This window comes from Pleurodeles waltl, chromosome 2_2, assembly GCF_031143425.1.
Source record: "Pleurodeles waltl isolate 20211129_DDA chromosome 2_2, aPleWal1.hap1.20221129, whole genome shotgun sequence".
Taxonomy (NCBI): domain Eukaryota; kingdom Metazoa; phylum Chordata; class Amphibia; order Caudata; family Salamandridae; genus Pleurodeles; species Pleurodeles waltl.
Window position 1 is genome coordinate 8,859,938 of NC_090439.1, and position 17,980 is coordinate 8,877,917.

Below are 17,980 nucleotides of genomic sequence, written 5' to 3' on the forward strand. Positions count from 1 at the left end.
TGGATCATGTCCCTACTTCAGTGTCGTCTCTGGAGCCAGTTTCAGTTAGGTCTCTACTATGTTGAGCTAAGATCAATAAGATGCAACCTATGTGAAGACTATCCAGTGATGACTTTATCTCAGTGTCAGTATTCTCAAAGCTAATATTGATTTTCAGACCTGAATCTGATTCAGTCTGTAGACTTGAATATGTCTACCAAAACATGGGTAATGAGCAGGTAGACAAATTGCTCCCCACTCACTATTGTGATGCTGAACTGTATCTTTATCTTCAAAATGCTTGTGGTCTGTATACTTCATCTGAGAAAGAGTTGGGCTCACACTTGGGTTCTCCACTGAGGTGAATGTCTATTTTGTGGCGATTGTTCGAGGGCTGCATAGGTCTTGGAGTAACAGTTGGCTACTGTAGAGACAAACGTGAATTTACTTACTGCAGTTTTACGGCTAATCTCCCCTTCTGAGCTTTTGCTGCCCTTTATTGAAGCTCAAATAGAGGATTTCATGGCAGCCTTGACCAAACCTTCCTCTCTGCCACTAGTAAGCTCTCCAAATGCTCATTGCCTCAGGCCAGCCCTGGTAATGGGGCCTTCTTGACATAACCCCCAACATCAGAAAGACTAGTAGTTTAGGCATTGCAACAAAGGTGAATAATTCCCTTTCTACTGCTCATCTAGACACAGAATCTAAAGGTATTGATGCCAAAGGCTAGAGGATTTTCTCCTCTGCCACTTTGGCCTGAGATTGTGGAATATTGTATGCAATTCCGGCTTCAAACACATACGCTCTGAGACACGGTTCCTTAAACCTTTGGACAGGTGGTGCATAATGGTAAGATATGTCTTGCAAGCTTGCCTAGATACCATTGATTGTTTTGGCCTTGCCATGGGCAGCAGTGTTCTTTTTGATGCCGTACCCAGATGTGTGCCATCGGATTTCCAGGCTTTTCAGGCATTCTTGGTGGACAACCTGAGCCATTGCTGGCTTGCTGGGACTGCTCTTTTCTGCCCGCCAATTCCAGTACAAGTATTGAAGGTTCCTGGGCTGTTCTCGGGGCTTAGCCTATCAACAGAGGCCTGTCTTAAGGCCTTTCCAACAGCCTTCGCAACCCTTCTGCAGCTCCAAAGAGAGAGGTGATGGCAGAGGCCATGGCTACCAGCAGTTCCAGCTGTCATCCTCCTTACCTCTAGTGGCTTCCTTCAGGTCACGTTAGTTCCCCCTCCAATGATCATCTGGGCCCAGAAGTTGGCAGAATTAAATTTAGCTTGCCTGGCTGGCAAACAGTTATCTCAGGTTTGGGTATTGTAGGTTGCTCAGTTTGCTATTCCCTCACCTATTGTTCCTCATCTCTGTTCCTGCAGTTTGTGGTCATTCATCAGCAGACTGTACCTCTATACTGACCATAGTAGTTCAGTTGCTCGCCAAAGTTTTGTTAGTGTTTCAGAGGCAGAAAAAGGCACAGGGTGCTATGTTTGATACTTCTTGGTGTCTCAAGGGGGCAGGGGCCTCAGGTTTTTTAATTCTTTCCTCTGGAAGGACACATTCTAGATGGTGATTTTTATGGTGTCCTTGGACTTGCGGGACATATATATCCATGTGATTGTTCTACAGTCCCACATGTATTTCCTCTAATTTGTTGTATGATTGGAAGCCTACCAAGTCACCAATTGCCCTTCAGCCTCATCTCAGGCCCCAGATGTCCACCCAGGTGATGTTGGTGGTTGCATTCCCTCACATCTATTCCCATTCCATAATGACTGGCAATCTGAGTCTGCCACAGACAGCCTACACTCGAGGGCTTCATTGCTGTCCACATTTGGGGTTCTCCATCAGTAAGCCGAAATAACCATAATCACATGGTGCAGAGGGATCCTCTTGGTTGGTGCTTAGACACAGTGACTTTGAAGACCTTTCCACTTCTGTAACAACTGCACGACATTTAGGTTATGATCCCACATTAGTGGGCTTGTATCTTTATTCATTCTTGATGGTTCTGATGCTTGTTGGTCTCTAGCTTCGTGAATTCTACAGGTGGCCCATGCCTCATGCCTTCAGTGTGCTCAAGATTGAGGGTGCCTGTTTGATAACATTTACTTCTCATATGATGCATCCGAGGACCTTTGATTGTGCATGACGGATGCCAGTGTGACTTTGGGTAGACAGTTTTCCTTGCCCTGTTCAAAGCAGTTGGTGTCAATGGGCGCCTCATCCCTGGGGTGGGGGAGCCACCTGAACAAGGTGGAGATCACCGGCCTCTGATCTCAGCTGGAGCAGAAACACCACTTCAACCTCCTGGACCTGCGTACCATCAGATTGGCATACAAGACCTTCCTAGCTTCCATCTGGAGCAGATTTGTTCAGAGTCTGATGGACAACATGACTTCCATATTGTACTGCAACCAGCAGGCCATCTTTGGTCTTGTGCACTTGGCAGTGCTGATGCTCTGGTAGTGGCCAAACCTTCATGGTCTAACCTTGTCTGGTCTGTCACCTGGCAGGTTCTCTCTACATCAGAATAGAAAAACGAATCCGGTCTTGTCGACCACAAGTTACAGCTGCACCCTGGTGTAGTTGGATACATCTTTGCCCAGTGGTGCGTGCCCAGGGAAGATCTTTTCACTACTGCTGTCAACACTTTCATGCCTTTTGTGTCTTGGAGTTTCCCACGGGACTCTCTGGGAAACATTTTCCACTTTCAGTGGGACTCTGTCCTTTTTATGTGCTTGCACCTCTTCCACTGTTAGTCCTGAAGACGATCAAGAGAGACCTGACTCAGTTTATCCTCTTAACTCCATGCATATATTGGAGGGATTAGTACTCAAAACTGCTGAGTCTGTTCATCTGTTCTCCGCCCTGACTTTCTCTTTGGCAGGACCTAATGTCCCACCAAGGTGGCAAGGTTCTACAACCAAACCTCAAGAATCTACACATTAGGGTTTGGGAATTAAGCAAAACAGCTGACTTCCAATGGCAGGATTTGATCTGGCATCGGAAGTGGTAGATGTGATTCTGTTGGCTTGACACCCTTTCACCAGCTTCATCTGTTCTGGCTTTTAGGCTATGTCTTTAGTCTGGTTTGAGTACCATCACATTAATACTCTTCAGGCTACATTGTCTGATGTGCTTCTATTTGTTTGGCCCATGAACATTTTGATGTGGGCACTGTTAAAGGTTACTTGTCAGCCCTTTCAGTCTTTCTGATTAGCCTGCTTAATCCAAGTCACCTGTTTTGAAGGGTTTCATGAAAGTTCTTGCACATGTGTTTCTGCCTAAGCCTTTTATTATGCCACAGTGGGACTTTAATTTGGATCTTACCTTTTCAATGTGCACGCCATTTGAGCCCATGCACAATCGTACCTTGAAAGTGTTGATCCTGAAAACTGTCCACCATGTGATAAATTTGGCATGTCTTTTTATCCACTGTATACCACATTCCTTTGATACAAATGGATGCTTTGTGTTGGTAATCTTTTATACCTAGCATAGTGTCACCCTTCCATGTCTTTCAGTCTGTCATGCACTTGTTTATTTTCTCCTCACCACATCCCTCGAAACAGGGGAGGCTTCACAGGCTGATCCTTAGTGGGATTTTAGTTTCTACAGTGATATGGCTAATTAGCCCCAGGTAGTACACCAACTCTGTGTTACATTCACCATGTGAAAAAGGGGAGGGACGTCTAGAAATGTGGACTTCGTCTAAACAGATTGAACTGTGCTACAGCTTAGCCAAGAAAGAGAATCTTGAGGGCCTTGGTGGCTCATTCCACTAGGATGAAGGCTGTGACTAGGACCTTGGCTAGGGGAGTTCCTGTGTATGAGATATGCCTGACTACGACATGTACTTCTGTCCATACCTTCACAAGGCAATACTGTCTTCATACGTCACTTCCAAAGAAAGGGCATTTTTCATTATTTTCTGGTCTGAAGTCCGTTTCCCAGACTTGCCTTCTTGGTGCAGGTGCTGCTTTGGTATCGACTGAAAAGGTGAGGAATAAGTGTCTAGAAGTATCCATCAGAACAACAAGTTACTTATCTTTGGTAACTCCCTTTCTGTTGGATATTCGTCTAACAGCAGACTCCACACCAACCGCCCTCAAGAGCGGGCTTCTGTTAGGTTGCAAGGTTCTGATTTAGGTTGAGCACACTCTTGTCTGAGACAGTAGAAGTGGTTTGTAAGACTGATAGGTGCTTTGGTGGTGGTGGGGGCATTCAGAGGGGGCGGTCGAGCAAAAATGTGGCTCCGCATAATCCTTTTCGGAGGCAGAGCAGAACTGCTGCAGAACCCTGTGGCGCCACCTGCGGGCGCACAGGTTCTGTTGCATGAAACTTTTCTGAATCCAGTCTGATGCCTGGAGCATTCAAAAGGTCACGAGTCAGCAATTAGATGGAGTGTCCACCAGAAAAGGTATTACCAAAGGTAAGTCATTTGTTCTTCCCATGTAATTGTAAGGCCTAGTGAGTAGCGTGATACTGCATGGCTTTTCCTTGAGTTTGTTCTTTGTTATGGTAATATTTATTTTACATGCGTCATTATATTTCCATGAATTATCCCTGAGCTTTAGTATCGAAGGGTAATTCTTGCTCCCTATTTCCATTTTACAAATTGATTATTCTAATTATGTACACTTTTCTTTGACATCTTGCAGGAGAGAAGCCATTTAAATGTGAAGAGTGCAACTTTGCTTCCACTACGCAGTCACACCTGACGCGACACAAGCGTGTCCATACTGGAGAGAAGCCCTACAGGTGTCCCTGGTGCGACTACAGGTAATGGCTCGTTAGCGAGGAGGTGAACAGAGAAGCCTTAGCTGGTTCATTTAAAAAAACTTGAAATGTATGCCATCATTAAAATACCATCACAGCTCCAGTAATTACACAGCAAATTAGGAGTGAAATTTAAAACTTGCCTCATTTGAAAAAACATAGGTTTCATCTAGGGAAATTTTGTACGCGATGGCTGAGAGGTTTGAAGTTGGGGATAATATTTTAATGCTCAGTACTACAGCAAGATCAATATAATGAAAATAATTTAAAAACTTTTCCAAGATATCTCTAACAGAAGAGAATATGAAAACTCAGTGGTATTACGCCTGATCCTCGCAGTGTGCTTTTACTTAAAACTATGATATACATCTTTTCTTGTTGCTTTGGACTGTGAAAACGTTTGGGGGTAGGTGACATTGCTTTAATAATTCTTGCTGAAAATATCAACCCCGTCTGCTTTGAGACAGAATATGATTTACCACTTTAATGTTCCTTAACTTTAGCTTTTAAATTTACCGTTTTCATATATGTTTGCTTACTGTCCTCTGAAGTGGAAGTACAAAGGTTGTTTCGTCAGATGTTTCTGAAAATCGTTAGTGTTTTCAATTTGGTAGGGACCAAAATATGCTCTGTCTCATCATGTTCACCTACTGGTCCTTAAAACGGCCAAACTTCTCTCTCCGTCCTTTACTGAAGGGATGAATAAGTATAATACATTAATTCTTTAATGTCAGCCAGTGTGGCATTTATTATACTTACAGTCAGAATAAAAGGCAAAAAAAATGTTCGCCTTCGTCCTTTTCCTCATAGACAGAATGTTTTCATTGCTAACATAGTGTAATTGCTACATCTAATCATGTTCCTTCAGCATTCTGTATTGTGATAGAAATGTGCATGTGGGTCAGTTGATTCTGTTTGTTTTTATAAACAAGGTTATTGCGCTTTAGTTAGAAGACACCAATGCATGGGCCTGCACACGTTAGCAGACTTAAAGTTTTGTTGCAAATAATTAATCTTTCAAGATGAAGCCCCCTTCCTGGGTATCCCCAAACATCAAATTACGTATGCCTCCTCTAGGTATTTTTTTGTTGTTGTTTGAAGTTTCTTCACTCCTCGTGACGCAGGCACATTTTTTGCCTTGTGCATCAGATATCGTTGCGCTGTTGTGCTTCTGTATGGTTTGTTAGAAATATATACCAGATTTCCATGGTGCATTCTTTTACGTGATCGATTTCTCCAGTGCCTTTTCTGCAATAGTGTACTTTGGCCTTTGTCAGTCTAAATAGACAATGACTGCTCCTATATGCTATGTTTTCTTCAACTTGTAGATTAAATTCGATAAATTTCCAGTTAAATGGGCCTCTTACATAACATTAAAAGTTGGTCCTCTAGATCCATATTCTCTGTATTTCACCACATCTTTTGTCTTTACACTATTTTCAGCTCATGATTACTAAATTATACATAGAAGTTAAATGCCTTTGTTCTGGAATTAAGAGGACTAATATTTATGACAAAGTAATCAGCTGTTTACCATTAAATTGTGTGTTTTTTCTGATTAATTGGTTTGTGGTTCAACGAATGTTTTGAGTAGAAGTGTGTACCTGAGATGTGCCTTAAGGAGCTTGCTGTGGTTTCTGTCATTCCTTGAAATAACATATATCAGCTCTTTCACAGATTTATGTAATATGATTGGTTAATCGTTTGTAAAGGCTCAGAGAGATCATTAGTTTTACAAGTGAGGAACTAACATTGATTCTCCTTAAATCTTCATAAATTATCATTTACTCTGTGGGTCCTGTAGGGCTTCAATGTGCAATCCATCCTGTCTAATCTCTGGAAGCGCTGTTGTTTCCTGTTGTCCCATAGGAGCCCGAAATTAAATTTTCCATATTTCACTGAACACTCACTTTAACTGTTTTAGTACAGTGCAAGACATGTTGAGGTCAGTGCTTAATTTGTAAATAAATATGTGCTGGTGCCCAAAGCCCTCCTCTTAAACACGTGGCTGCTGCATTTAAATGTGCGAGACACAGAATACTGAGGCAGCGTAATCCTGAAGCCATCTCAGGCATTTTCAATCCATTTAAACCCACTCCCTGGCCCTTCAGCTCACCCTGGCAGCTTTCTGCTGATGCTTTTTCGTTTTTGTCTTCCTCCTTCTTTCCCACGTGTGTCTTTTGCTCGCAGCAAATGCTTGAGGCAGAAGAATAAGCGCCGGCCCTCATAAATAAGTACCGGTGCTCAGCACCAGAAACAATAAGCACAAATTAAGCACTGGTTGAGGTACATTCATCACACTATCTTCACAGTGCGGTGGACGTCAACGGGTTGTCCACCATGCTGGAAAAGAAAATGCTTCCAGTAAAAACACCAGAAACATTTTCTTTTCTGAAATCCAAGTGAGCCGCTCATTGACATCACAGCAAGTGTGTGTGGGGGGGTGGGGGGGAGAGGGGCTTACTCCTAGTCTAACATCAGGGGGTACTAGCCACCAGAAAATTGTTAAGTCTACTGTTTTAGAGGGGAACGGCACCCCTGGGAAATGAACCTGTGCAACCCACTCCCCTGGGAACAACTGTCTTCCTGTCGTTTCCCCCCCAACATTGGCACCAATGACTATTTGTTCCTACTTATATTCATTATTTTTATATTTTCATGATTAGTTTATTTTGGAAAACCATGTATAATCAACACAAATTACGTCTAGCTGAATTCAGATGTTAGTGTAGTTATCAGCAGTATTTAGCTTTTAAGGTTCACCCTTGGGTTTCACACCTGTTTCCACCACAAACTGCAACTAGGCTGAAACCGCAAAAGATAGGAAACACGGACTACCAGTTTGGAAAGTGTAGAAAAGGTGGGTTCAAAAAAGTTTTTCTTTTACTAGTGTGCTTGTTCCTGAAACCTGGGAAGATGGTGGTGTTAGTACATTTAATCTTTTGTTGATGAAAAACATACTCTTTCTTACAAAACACTTTTCAATCTTATTTTTCCAACAAAAACCAAATTGTTATATTGTGGCTATTTTCTCCATTCCCTTTTAGGGAGTCCACAAACTGCCACAGAGTGCCTTTAAAATCAACAAAATGCAGAAAAACAATGACTCATATTTTTCCTGGATAAATATGGTGGAAAAACGTTATTAAGGCCTAAGTATAAAGTGCCTCATATAAAAAAAAAACAAGGGTTCGGTGACTTCATATACCCAATAGAATCATCGGATGTGACATCACATAGCCTTTGTCTCTGACGTTGAACCATTGTAACTGTCTTAACCAGTTGTTATTTAAACTGAAGGCTGAAGCATGTTAATTGTGACTGATAACCGACACAATTAAACAGCAATTAAACCCAGAAAATGTTAAAGCTGTACTTACTTTTATAAGACCATTTGCCTTTAAATCACAGAACTTGCAGGACATTCAAAAATCCCTGACTCAGTTATGGGTATCCCTTCCAGGTACAAAACTTTATTTGCACATCTTAATCCAGCATGACCTTATGGACTGAGATGTTTTCAAAGTGATATCAATTTCCATATTAAAAGAATGATGACATTCTGTCACTAGAAAGACCAACAGAAAAACTGGAGTTTAGAGGATGTCCTACAAAGGCACAACAGTGGTTTTGTCTCCAGTCTGGTCCAATAAGTTGCAAGCATGAAGAAGGCATGCCACTAAAGTCATCTAGTCACCATCATGACCATACACACATACAAGAGCCCAGTGAAACCCATCTTGGCACAACCACACAAATTAATGCACACAAGTATTCCATCAATCAGGCAGCTTGTGTAGATATGTTATTGTGTCCAAAACCTGTAAAGAGAAGGGCATCCCCCTGTATACATTCATGTGCGTTGCTGTGCATGATTCAGCCCTTCCCTCAGAAACTTCCACACTGCATGACTCAGCCTTTCCTCCAGAGACGTCCAGAATGTGCACGCCCCAGCTCTTCCAGAACCTTCACAAAGGGGGCTCTTTTCTACAAAAGTACCTCCTTAGTGCCATGCCTAGCATGGCAATTGACTTCTCGGAAGAAGGAGATGCTAGATGGTTCCAGTACCTACCTGCGCATCACCACAGAGCTCATGCCAGTTAGCAGTGATACTGTCAGATACGCAGAAGTTTGTTCCTTTGATGGCAGAAAAAGGTGATCCCAGCTACATCAGAAGAAGAAAAGATCCATTACCCATTGAGTGCAAGCATCCTACTAAGCATGAATGACTCTAATTAATGCATGGCAGTGCAGTGTCTGACCTTGACGATTGTACCCTTATGTAATAGCTTCCTCAGGTTGCAAGCACACAGCCTAAGAACGGAGAGACCAAGTCTACTATACTCTTGTAACATTGTTCCTCTAGAAAGACTACCCTGAGTTACAAATCACCCCTGACGTAAAACCCTAGAGTCTTTTGTTGAAGACAAGACCTCTGAACACTAACCTTATTGCATGAGCCTAGTTTGCAGCCCATTGTGTTCCTTCAAGCAAACCCTGCTAGGCACTACCCCTTTCCTTTCTGAGAGGTTACAGAATGGTCATAAGGTTCGTAGTGCAAACCTAATATCAAAAATATGATAGCTGTATCCCTTGTTAAGAAGAATGTATGAGCAAATCTGTTAACTCATGTTATATTCATCACTTTAGACTCTACCAAACCTACACGAGAGCAACCCAGGGTCAGATAGCACATTAGGAGGCCGAACAAGTGTGAAGAAACACGAAAAAGTACCTCCTGTGTGAGCAACACAAACCAGTCTCTCTTCTCATGTTTCATTAGTAATCACCCTTCCCCTTGGAGAAAGTGTACATTCCACTCACTCCAGAGAGCACTAGGTGGCATAGGCGGCAAAACCACACGCATCACCTTCACTTATTATGTGCTCTTACTTGTAAGTACACATAATATAAAAGTGTTATAAGAAAGGAAATATAGAATGGGAAGTAATTAAACCATTTCAAATAAATATTAACTAACTATTCAGTGTCATAATATGCTTGATAGGCCTGTCATATAACATGAGAATGTCAGAAGTTTCATAACACTAGAGATTCCCAATTGATGGTAACCTAGGCAACTCATGCAACTATGAAGAATATCAGACGTCTGCGTAGCCTTCAACGTTTCTGGGGATCATGATTCTCCTACCATTAAAACATGCAATCAAAATTGATTCACGGTTGGACAAAGAACAAATAAGAGTGATCACATCCTGGTGAAATACATTTGCAGTAAAAGTCATTATTACTGTGGTGTGGTTTAAACATTTTTCCAGAAACTAGTAAAATCTCAAGTATTTGTTCTGAATCCTCCTAATCTTAACATCAGGGTCCACTTCTACTTACTCCAGAATAGTTTGCAGCCAGAGACAACAGGTGATATATTTATTTTCTAGCTCCCACTCTCCATTCTTGGTGATTCTTGTAATATATAGGCTCCTTTTGCTGATCGTAAGCGGTGTTCTTGTAGCTGTCTGAGACAGATAGATCACAACATCCTCTTCTGTTGAGTATAGGTGAGATGAAACAATAAACTACACAAACTCTTTCCAGTGAGGAAAATGCTCCCTTAAAACAATGCTTTCATTGACCTCATGCTCTTATAAATCATCTTCCTGTCAAATTTTTGTCAAAAGAAAGCAAGTCTGCATCTTTCCATATATGGTACCTCTTTCCAGTTCCTGTTTCGAGCTGATTTTAACACTTTGAAGACCGGTTATGCATTTTCCAACTTGTGATCTTACAACCTGAAGCTTCCAAAATTAGGTGAAGATCGGAGTACCTTTTCTTTGCGAGAGTCCTTATTAAAGTCTTTTTTCATGAAATATAGTTGTATGTCTTCCCTCTGAGAAGTGTTTTTGCATAAAGTATTCAGGATAGCAAAACCAGCCTCCATTGAATCTTCTGTGTAGTCTAGGTGTGAGTTTCAGATGCAGTAAGCCATCTTGCACAGTTCATGTGCCCTAAAATGAATCTCTTCTGATATACTTTTAATGTTTTGTCAACCCTTTTTTTTTTTTTTTTTTTTTTTATAATGTTGTCTTAATTCGGGCATATGGAGTCTCATTTGATTCTTTTAACATGGTCAAATCTAACTTTTCCTTTTGTGGATGGCAAGTCTTAGGAAAACCAAGAGGCAGGTAGGACATACATGCTTTTGGTACAGAAGTGAATCTGGTAAGTATTAACATCTCCATGGCAAAAGCTCTTCCCCAGATCTCTACATTTAGCATTTCCCATCTTGGATCCTGATTCAGATAAAATATTTTCTCTAAGTTTATAAATATTTTAATTTTCACGTATCCAGTACATTTGTCCTTCCAGCTCGAGTGAAGGAGTTGAAACTGATGTTTATATGCTTACTTTTAGCTAACTGGACAGGGTGTTTGTTCCAGCTCCATCTATACAACCTCCAGTTTGCTTGTATTTATTCAAAGAAGGATAACTCTATTTTTTAAATAGTTATTTATTCAGTTTTCTAAAAACGAGGAAACAATATGAAACATACATATGTGAGGGCATACACTTTGGTAAGGGTATATAACTCCGTCAGCAGAGGTGTAATTTCCCCCTAGAATCTGTCTATAAGGTACGGATTATCAGAGAGGAACATCACAATATCATAACATAACAGTCTAAAATAATCTGTGGAAATGAAGCCACCAGTATGCGCGGTCACCATTAAAGGGGTTCCCTCACCCAACCACAGGTATTTGCTCTTCATGTGTATAACCAACCAAACAAGCAATAATTAAAAACAGTTTGTGTGTCATTAGGTCCCCTTTCTTCGCCCCACTTCTTCGCTCACATCAGTGGCTACTTGCCTGCCCACACTTGCTGTAGGATCATATCCTTCAGTTGTAAAGGAACATAGTTCATTTCCAAAAAAACATTGGGGGTTATTCTAACTTTGGAGGAGGTGTTAATCCGTCCCAAAAGTGACGGTAAAGTGACGGATTTACCACCAGCCGTATTACGAGTCCATTATATCCTATGGAACTCGTAATACGGCTGGTGGTATATCCGTCACTTTACCGTCACTTTTGGGACGGATTAACACTCCTCCAAAGTTAGAATAACCCCCATTGTCTCCTGTTATAGCAGTTGCTAAAGGCTCTTGTGCAGCAGATATTATTCGCCCCCAAAGATATTGCAATATTGTCCCTCAGCTTCAGTTTGCCTTTTCATTTATCCTGGTCTTATTGGACTGTTCTGGTGGGAATTAGAAAAGTTCTCCCCTTTTTTCCTTTGGCCTCGCTCTCCCTTTCATTTTATTCAATGTATTACCATAGATTATTTGTGGGAGTGTCCATTTTGTTTGTCTGACCAAGCTAAGATAGTTTAAGACTATTTTAGTAGATCAGCTCTTCACTCATTGAAGCAGTGAAATGATCTCAATGGTGGGCTTACTGCTTGCCTGTCTGAGCTGTTATAGTAACAGAGCCATGGTAGCAGAAATGGTCTGACCTTATAGAAACTAAAATAGGATTACAGTTGTTATGTGCCAGCATGCGGTAGCCCAGTTTAATGGGATTTGTTTCCAGAAGGTCTAAAATAGTTTGATTTTGGTTGATGTTTGTAGGTTTTTTGGATGAACAGAGGAATGGGAAGATTGTTAGATAACTTTTTTGTAAAAGCTAAAAATGTGGAGTGACGAAGTTGCTTTTCCCCTAGAGAATCTTATTCGAAGAGTGCCAAGAGCACACCTTACGTGGATGCAAATCAATCCATGCAACAGTACACCCACAGGGCATGCTATAACGCTTTCGTGTCATACTCTTATTTCCAACAGGATTCAGGCCCTGTGAAGCACAAGAAATAGTGGGTTGATGGATGGCTTGTATAATTTACTGCTCCCTAACATTTGCAAACAGCTAGCAGGAGAGATATCAGTGTACCCTATAAAAGAGAGAGTGCAGAAAATTGCATTCATGTAGCCAGGACACCACTAAAGGAAATTTGCAAGGTGGCAACATGGAGAGCCTTCTTCACCCACAGGAGGAACTTTCTTGATGTTGGTGTGTGAAGTGACATCCTGGTCAGTATTGTAGTAGTCAGTGGTCTATTCAGATGACCGCCATGGCCTTGATTCCCACTTCCCAGCTAAATACTTGGTATTCTACTAGAATGTGTAAATATTTGTACAAAAAAAACACAGTGCTGGAGAACAAAATGCTACTTACCTCCAAGCTGTGATTTTTCCAGTGTTGTCATCTGGTTTCTGTATTTCTCCCAGTTGAAGGCAATGATTAATAGCGAGTTTTGTGTTGGCCACAGACGAGAACTATGAAATATCTAAATGGGGGTGAACTAGTGATTCCAATCAATTTGCTACAGGAAGAAATGCAGAAGTGCTGCTGCACTCTTAAGGCAGCACAGAATGCCCAGCTTAATAAGTTGGAACATTTAACAAAACATGTGAAGCTATGAAAGATGACAGTGCTTGGGAAACCCATGTTAAATGTAATTAGAGTGTTCTACTTTTTAGTATTTGGTTTTTTTCTTTAAGAAGACCTAGTTATGCGTAAATACATTTATTTTTCTAATAGATGTACCAGAGGAGAAAGAGGTGAAGCAGACTCTAGTAAATGCAAGTCTACACTGGATTAGTGTGACTCTGTTACACTTTATAAAGCTTTACGCATTTTATTTGTATTCATTTGCTCATCCTTGGCTTATTCTAAACACTTCCCGATTATGTCTTTACTTGCTTTGTTCTTAGTATTATTAGCCTAACCAAGAAACTTGGTCTAGTGACATTGCAAAATGGAAAAAATAGATACATTTTGTGTATGTTAAGCCTGCATTTCCTCTGCATCTTCTGCACAGATATCATTTTCATTACTAAGGCCTGTGTGGTTTTTTATCTTGTGTCTTCTTAAACTGTAGACAATTCTTTAATATAATCATGTTTGAATGCATATCTATAATCGGTTGCTTTCCATTGCTTTAAAACATCGCTATCTTCTCAGGAATCTTTTTTTGCCTGTAATGTGACCCCTTGTATTTTTTACAGTGTGAGTGTGTTTTTCACTTGAACCACGACTTTATGGGTTTTGCATTTAATGGAATCTCATGGTCTCGAAAGAAATCTGTTTACATCACTAAAATCCGAAGGCAGTCTTCAAGTTTAGACCTCATTCATATTGGATGAGTATGTTTTTCTACAATGTGATTAACTTTGAAGCGCTGTCCTTCTAGTACTTCTTTAACCTACGTGAGAAAAAAGGAGGACAGAACTAAAATTTTAAGACCTAATTCTGATATTTTTCCAAGGGTCAGTATTATCAAATTACAAAGTATTTTCTCAGACTTAGGGGGTCATTAGGAGTTACTCCCAATGAGGAGACCGCCAGGTGCTAGCGGTCTCCCCACTGGCCCCATTGCAACTTTCCCACTGGACTGGCCTTAGGGAACCTAGGTTTCCGCCAGTAAGCCCAGTGGGGAAGGTGTGGCAACATTGTTCCCGGCTCATGATAGGGCCGGTGACAATGCTGCTCCGCCCATGGTGCACCAGCACCCTTGAAATGCACCCTGTCTGCACAGCAGACAGTGCACTCTTCAAGGGTGCTAGACAGGGGGACCCCTGCACTGCCCATGCCATTGAGTGAACCTCCGTGAAAAGGCTGGCAGAGAACAAGATTGTAATCAGCATGGCAGCACTGACTCCAGCGTTGCCGTGGCTGATTAAAACCACGACCGCCATCATCCGTCGGGATCACTGATCCTGGCGAAGACGGTGGTCCCCTGGCACTTGGACAGCTAGGGTCGTAATGTGGCGGTCGTTCCACCACAGCCGCCGCGGCCCGACCGCCACCATGAGTCTGGCGGTCTTGAGACTGCCAGACTCGTAATCAGGCTCTTAGATTGGACCTCTTGACAGCTCTCTCAATTTGGCGTTCAGTTGTTGACCTTTTAAGTAATTGCAGGCATGCGTTAAGTTCATTGATGTCTCTATATTGGTGATATTACAAGTGACACCACTCATTATGTGACTGCTGATGTCACTGCCAATCACAAGATGGATCCACTGTCTCACTCAGTAGCCTCTTATTTGCTACTGATGGGCTCGAGTACAGAGAAGAAGGTAAAACTAAACTAAAAAACTAAAAATCAACATAGCTATAGAATGGTATTTACTGTCTTCGTGGCCACTGAAAACAGGTGTATCAAAGGCAGGGCCAAAGGAACAAAAAAGCAAAGAATGGGTATACCCACAAATGACGTCCATGATTGTGTGCGAGTGCATCATCAATTCATCCTATTGACTACAGGTGTGGTTAGTCTAAGTACACAACTACCCTGGATCAGGTTCCAAACCTTACTCATCACTATCTATTAGTATAGTTTGCTAATACGCATGTCCCTTAAACTGGTGTGATGTTTAACATTAAATCATTCCTTCTAAAATTGAAATTCTTTGGTTTCTGTAATAAGGTTATTTTTTTTGCGGTTTGCTTATACCTTGCATACCACAGCACTTAGCCCTAATGGTCTACTTTTGTGACCCATACTAATAATTTTGAAAACTTTTTCCAGTGTAGCAGTGTTTGAGATACAGAAGTGAAATTACTTTATCTTTGCACTTTATGCTAAAGTTGACTCAAGGTAGGCTTCTGACTTTCCTATGAGTTTGTCCTGTCTGTCGAACTTGCAATAACATACAGCAAGAAAATTGGAAGCCTGCTGATGTCCGATCCATCGCTGGGTTTTTCTGTGAGGACTCTGTATAAGTTTGTGTCCAGACCACTCTTGAAACCTATGAAGCACGTTTCAAGCTACATAGGACGTGTGCCTTCTTGGTGTTTAATTTGGGGTTGTTCTTGTGTCCAGCATTTCCCAAAGACCTTTTAATTTTACTACATTAATTTTTATAATATACTTTGGTATATGGGCTTTAAAACAGCCCTTTCAGCAATTTGTCTGTTGTTATTCACATTTTTATTCCACCCACTACAGCATACAGCTTGGGTAAATGGTTCAGCCCACTTTAGTTATTGGCTAACTTTATGGTGAATAAAAGCATTCCCAAAAGTAGTTCCCCTCTGTTACTAGAAATACTATGGCAATATGAGCTTTTTGAGACCCAACAAATATTTTTGTTCTTAGCCAATGTGTTTTTCGATTGCTAGGACCCCACAGCATCCCCATTAATGATGCTTTGCAAAGTTTATGACAAAGCAAGTATTGACAAAAAGCAAGCTTCCAACTCTAGACCTAATGGCTTTGCCAATGCTTGTACGTTGTCAACCGCTACATTTATGTCATCCTCAATCACAGGTGTTCCACATCCTCTTTTGACCTCGTTTCTGTTTTCGCTTTATTCCTTGTATGTTTTTTTTTTAATCTTGTTTGTTCCTTGATATAAATCCCCTGCTCCAAACAAACATCCTTGTAGTGTAATGTGTATGCATTTTGTTGCTGTTCTGTTTATCCACAGTGGTGTCATGTAGCAAATATTGCTCCGTCTCCCTGATGGGGTGAATGACAAGTATGCACCACCTCCAACTTGTTTATGTGCCTCTTCCAGTTCTCTTTAATAGGTGCAACTGGAAACGTTTTGTGACGTGCCAAGATGACAGTAGTGTGCCAAGAAATAACTGCATTTTCATAATGGCTGCATACTTTTTCACGTTGCCACATTTGCATGAATAACGTGACTTTTGCAGCAATACATGCTGCACATATCCTTATTTACCCGTAACAGAAGGGTTCTGATTGGGTGTCATTCACAGAAAACATTTTGCGTTATCCTCTCGCACAGGACTACTGTGCATAGAGAAGCTTGTTAAATAACAAACCAGCAGAGAAAAGATCATCATACATTTTCCAGTTTGGATGGCTTCAGTTTAAATTAACATTGCTTCACAATATTTGCAAGCTTCGTGAAGTGCACAAATTGGAAACTTCTCAGGTGATAAAATGTGCATATTCATTTAAACAAAAAAAGAAGTGAAAATATAACTTTAGCACATCAGCAGAAAGGGCATGGTAGGAGCTGTCAGTAGAGCACATTTTATAGTAGCAAAACTGAAAAAGAATGGGATGAGCAGTAACTCATGGAGAAAGACAGCCGAGGGTTCAAGCAGGAATTGTATAATCTCATTATTTTCACTGTACCTGAAATATGGATATTATTATTAAATACTTTTTTTTCACCACTGACTAGCGTACCCAGGTTTTAAAATCTCTGCATTTGCACATCACTAACTAATATAAGAAAGGAAGAAAAGTGTGTATGCTTGCTTATAGTTGTAGATATTAGGAATGTTGTAAGACTATGAGGATGTCCAAATGTCAGCCCCTTCTAAACGTCTCTTGGGTTAGATGCATACACTTTGAAGACACAATGAGAACAATTGTGGCACTTTGAAGGGAATTTAAACACTGGGGAGCATCAGACATGAACAGGGAACATAGGAAACTGAGCCACTGGGAAAAGGCTAAAATGCACGTGCGGCAGGTACGAAATGTATGTTAAAGCAAGACAGTGCAGAGTATAAATTCCAGGGGGCAGAATGGATGAGCTATATATTTATTTTTTCTTTCACTAATTTTTTTTTTTAATGTTTTAATCATAGCTGCAGTACACAATCTGAAGTTGCGTGTAATTAATTCTGTTATCTTGCTGTTTCCACTACATAGATGTAATTTATCCTGATGTTGTAACTAATTTCCTATTTTGTATGATTTACCTTTGGGTTATAGGGCTATAATAAACTGTATGTTTTTATGCTTATATGTGTATTTTCTTTCACATCGTCCATTTTTAACTGGGGAGTCCCTTTTTCTCATTAAGTTGTCTTTTTGATGTTTGTGTCTGCTTTTACTTGGTAACCCTAGCGTATGAATTCGTCTCAAGCACTCAGACAGGGTGGTTCTTGGGAAAGAAAAATGATTGGCTGAACACTGAAGCCTTTGACTGACAATCTTATTGGACTATGTTGACCTGAAATATGTACTGTCTAACATTTATAGATTTTAGTGTTGTTTTTTATTAACCCTATGCCCTCCAAATACATTGGGGCATGTGCTTACACAGGTGACCTCTCTTATGTTTGCCCCATTTATGACCCCCACTCGTTGTGGTAGTGCTTTCGCTGTGGGGCTAATTCTGCTATATTTCTGCCCCCAGGGAAAAACCTTTCTGTTATGTCAGTGTTAAACCCATCGGTCTTTCCCTGCATACAACGGATGTCTGCAAACCAGATGTGTG

The 17,980-nt window shown here is 41.0% G+C and overlaps 1 protein-coding gene across 2 annotated transcripts in view; it reads left to right on the forward strand.

Annotated features, from left to right (window-relative positions):
• ZNF407 (zinc finger protein 407) overlaps nucleotides 1–17,980 on the forward strand; it is a 1,574,765-nt gene that overhangs the window by 1,024,394 nt on the left and 532,391 nt on the right. For both annotated transcript variants that reach the window (XM_069219421.1, XM_069219420.1), the window contains one exon: nucleotides 4,644–4,764. In XM_069219421.1, the coding sequence (XP_069075522.1) occupies nucleotides 4,644–4,764 (121 nt within the window). The remainder of the gene's footprint in view (nucleotides 1–4,643; nucleotides 4,765–17,980) is intronic.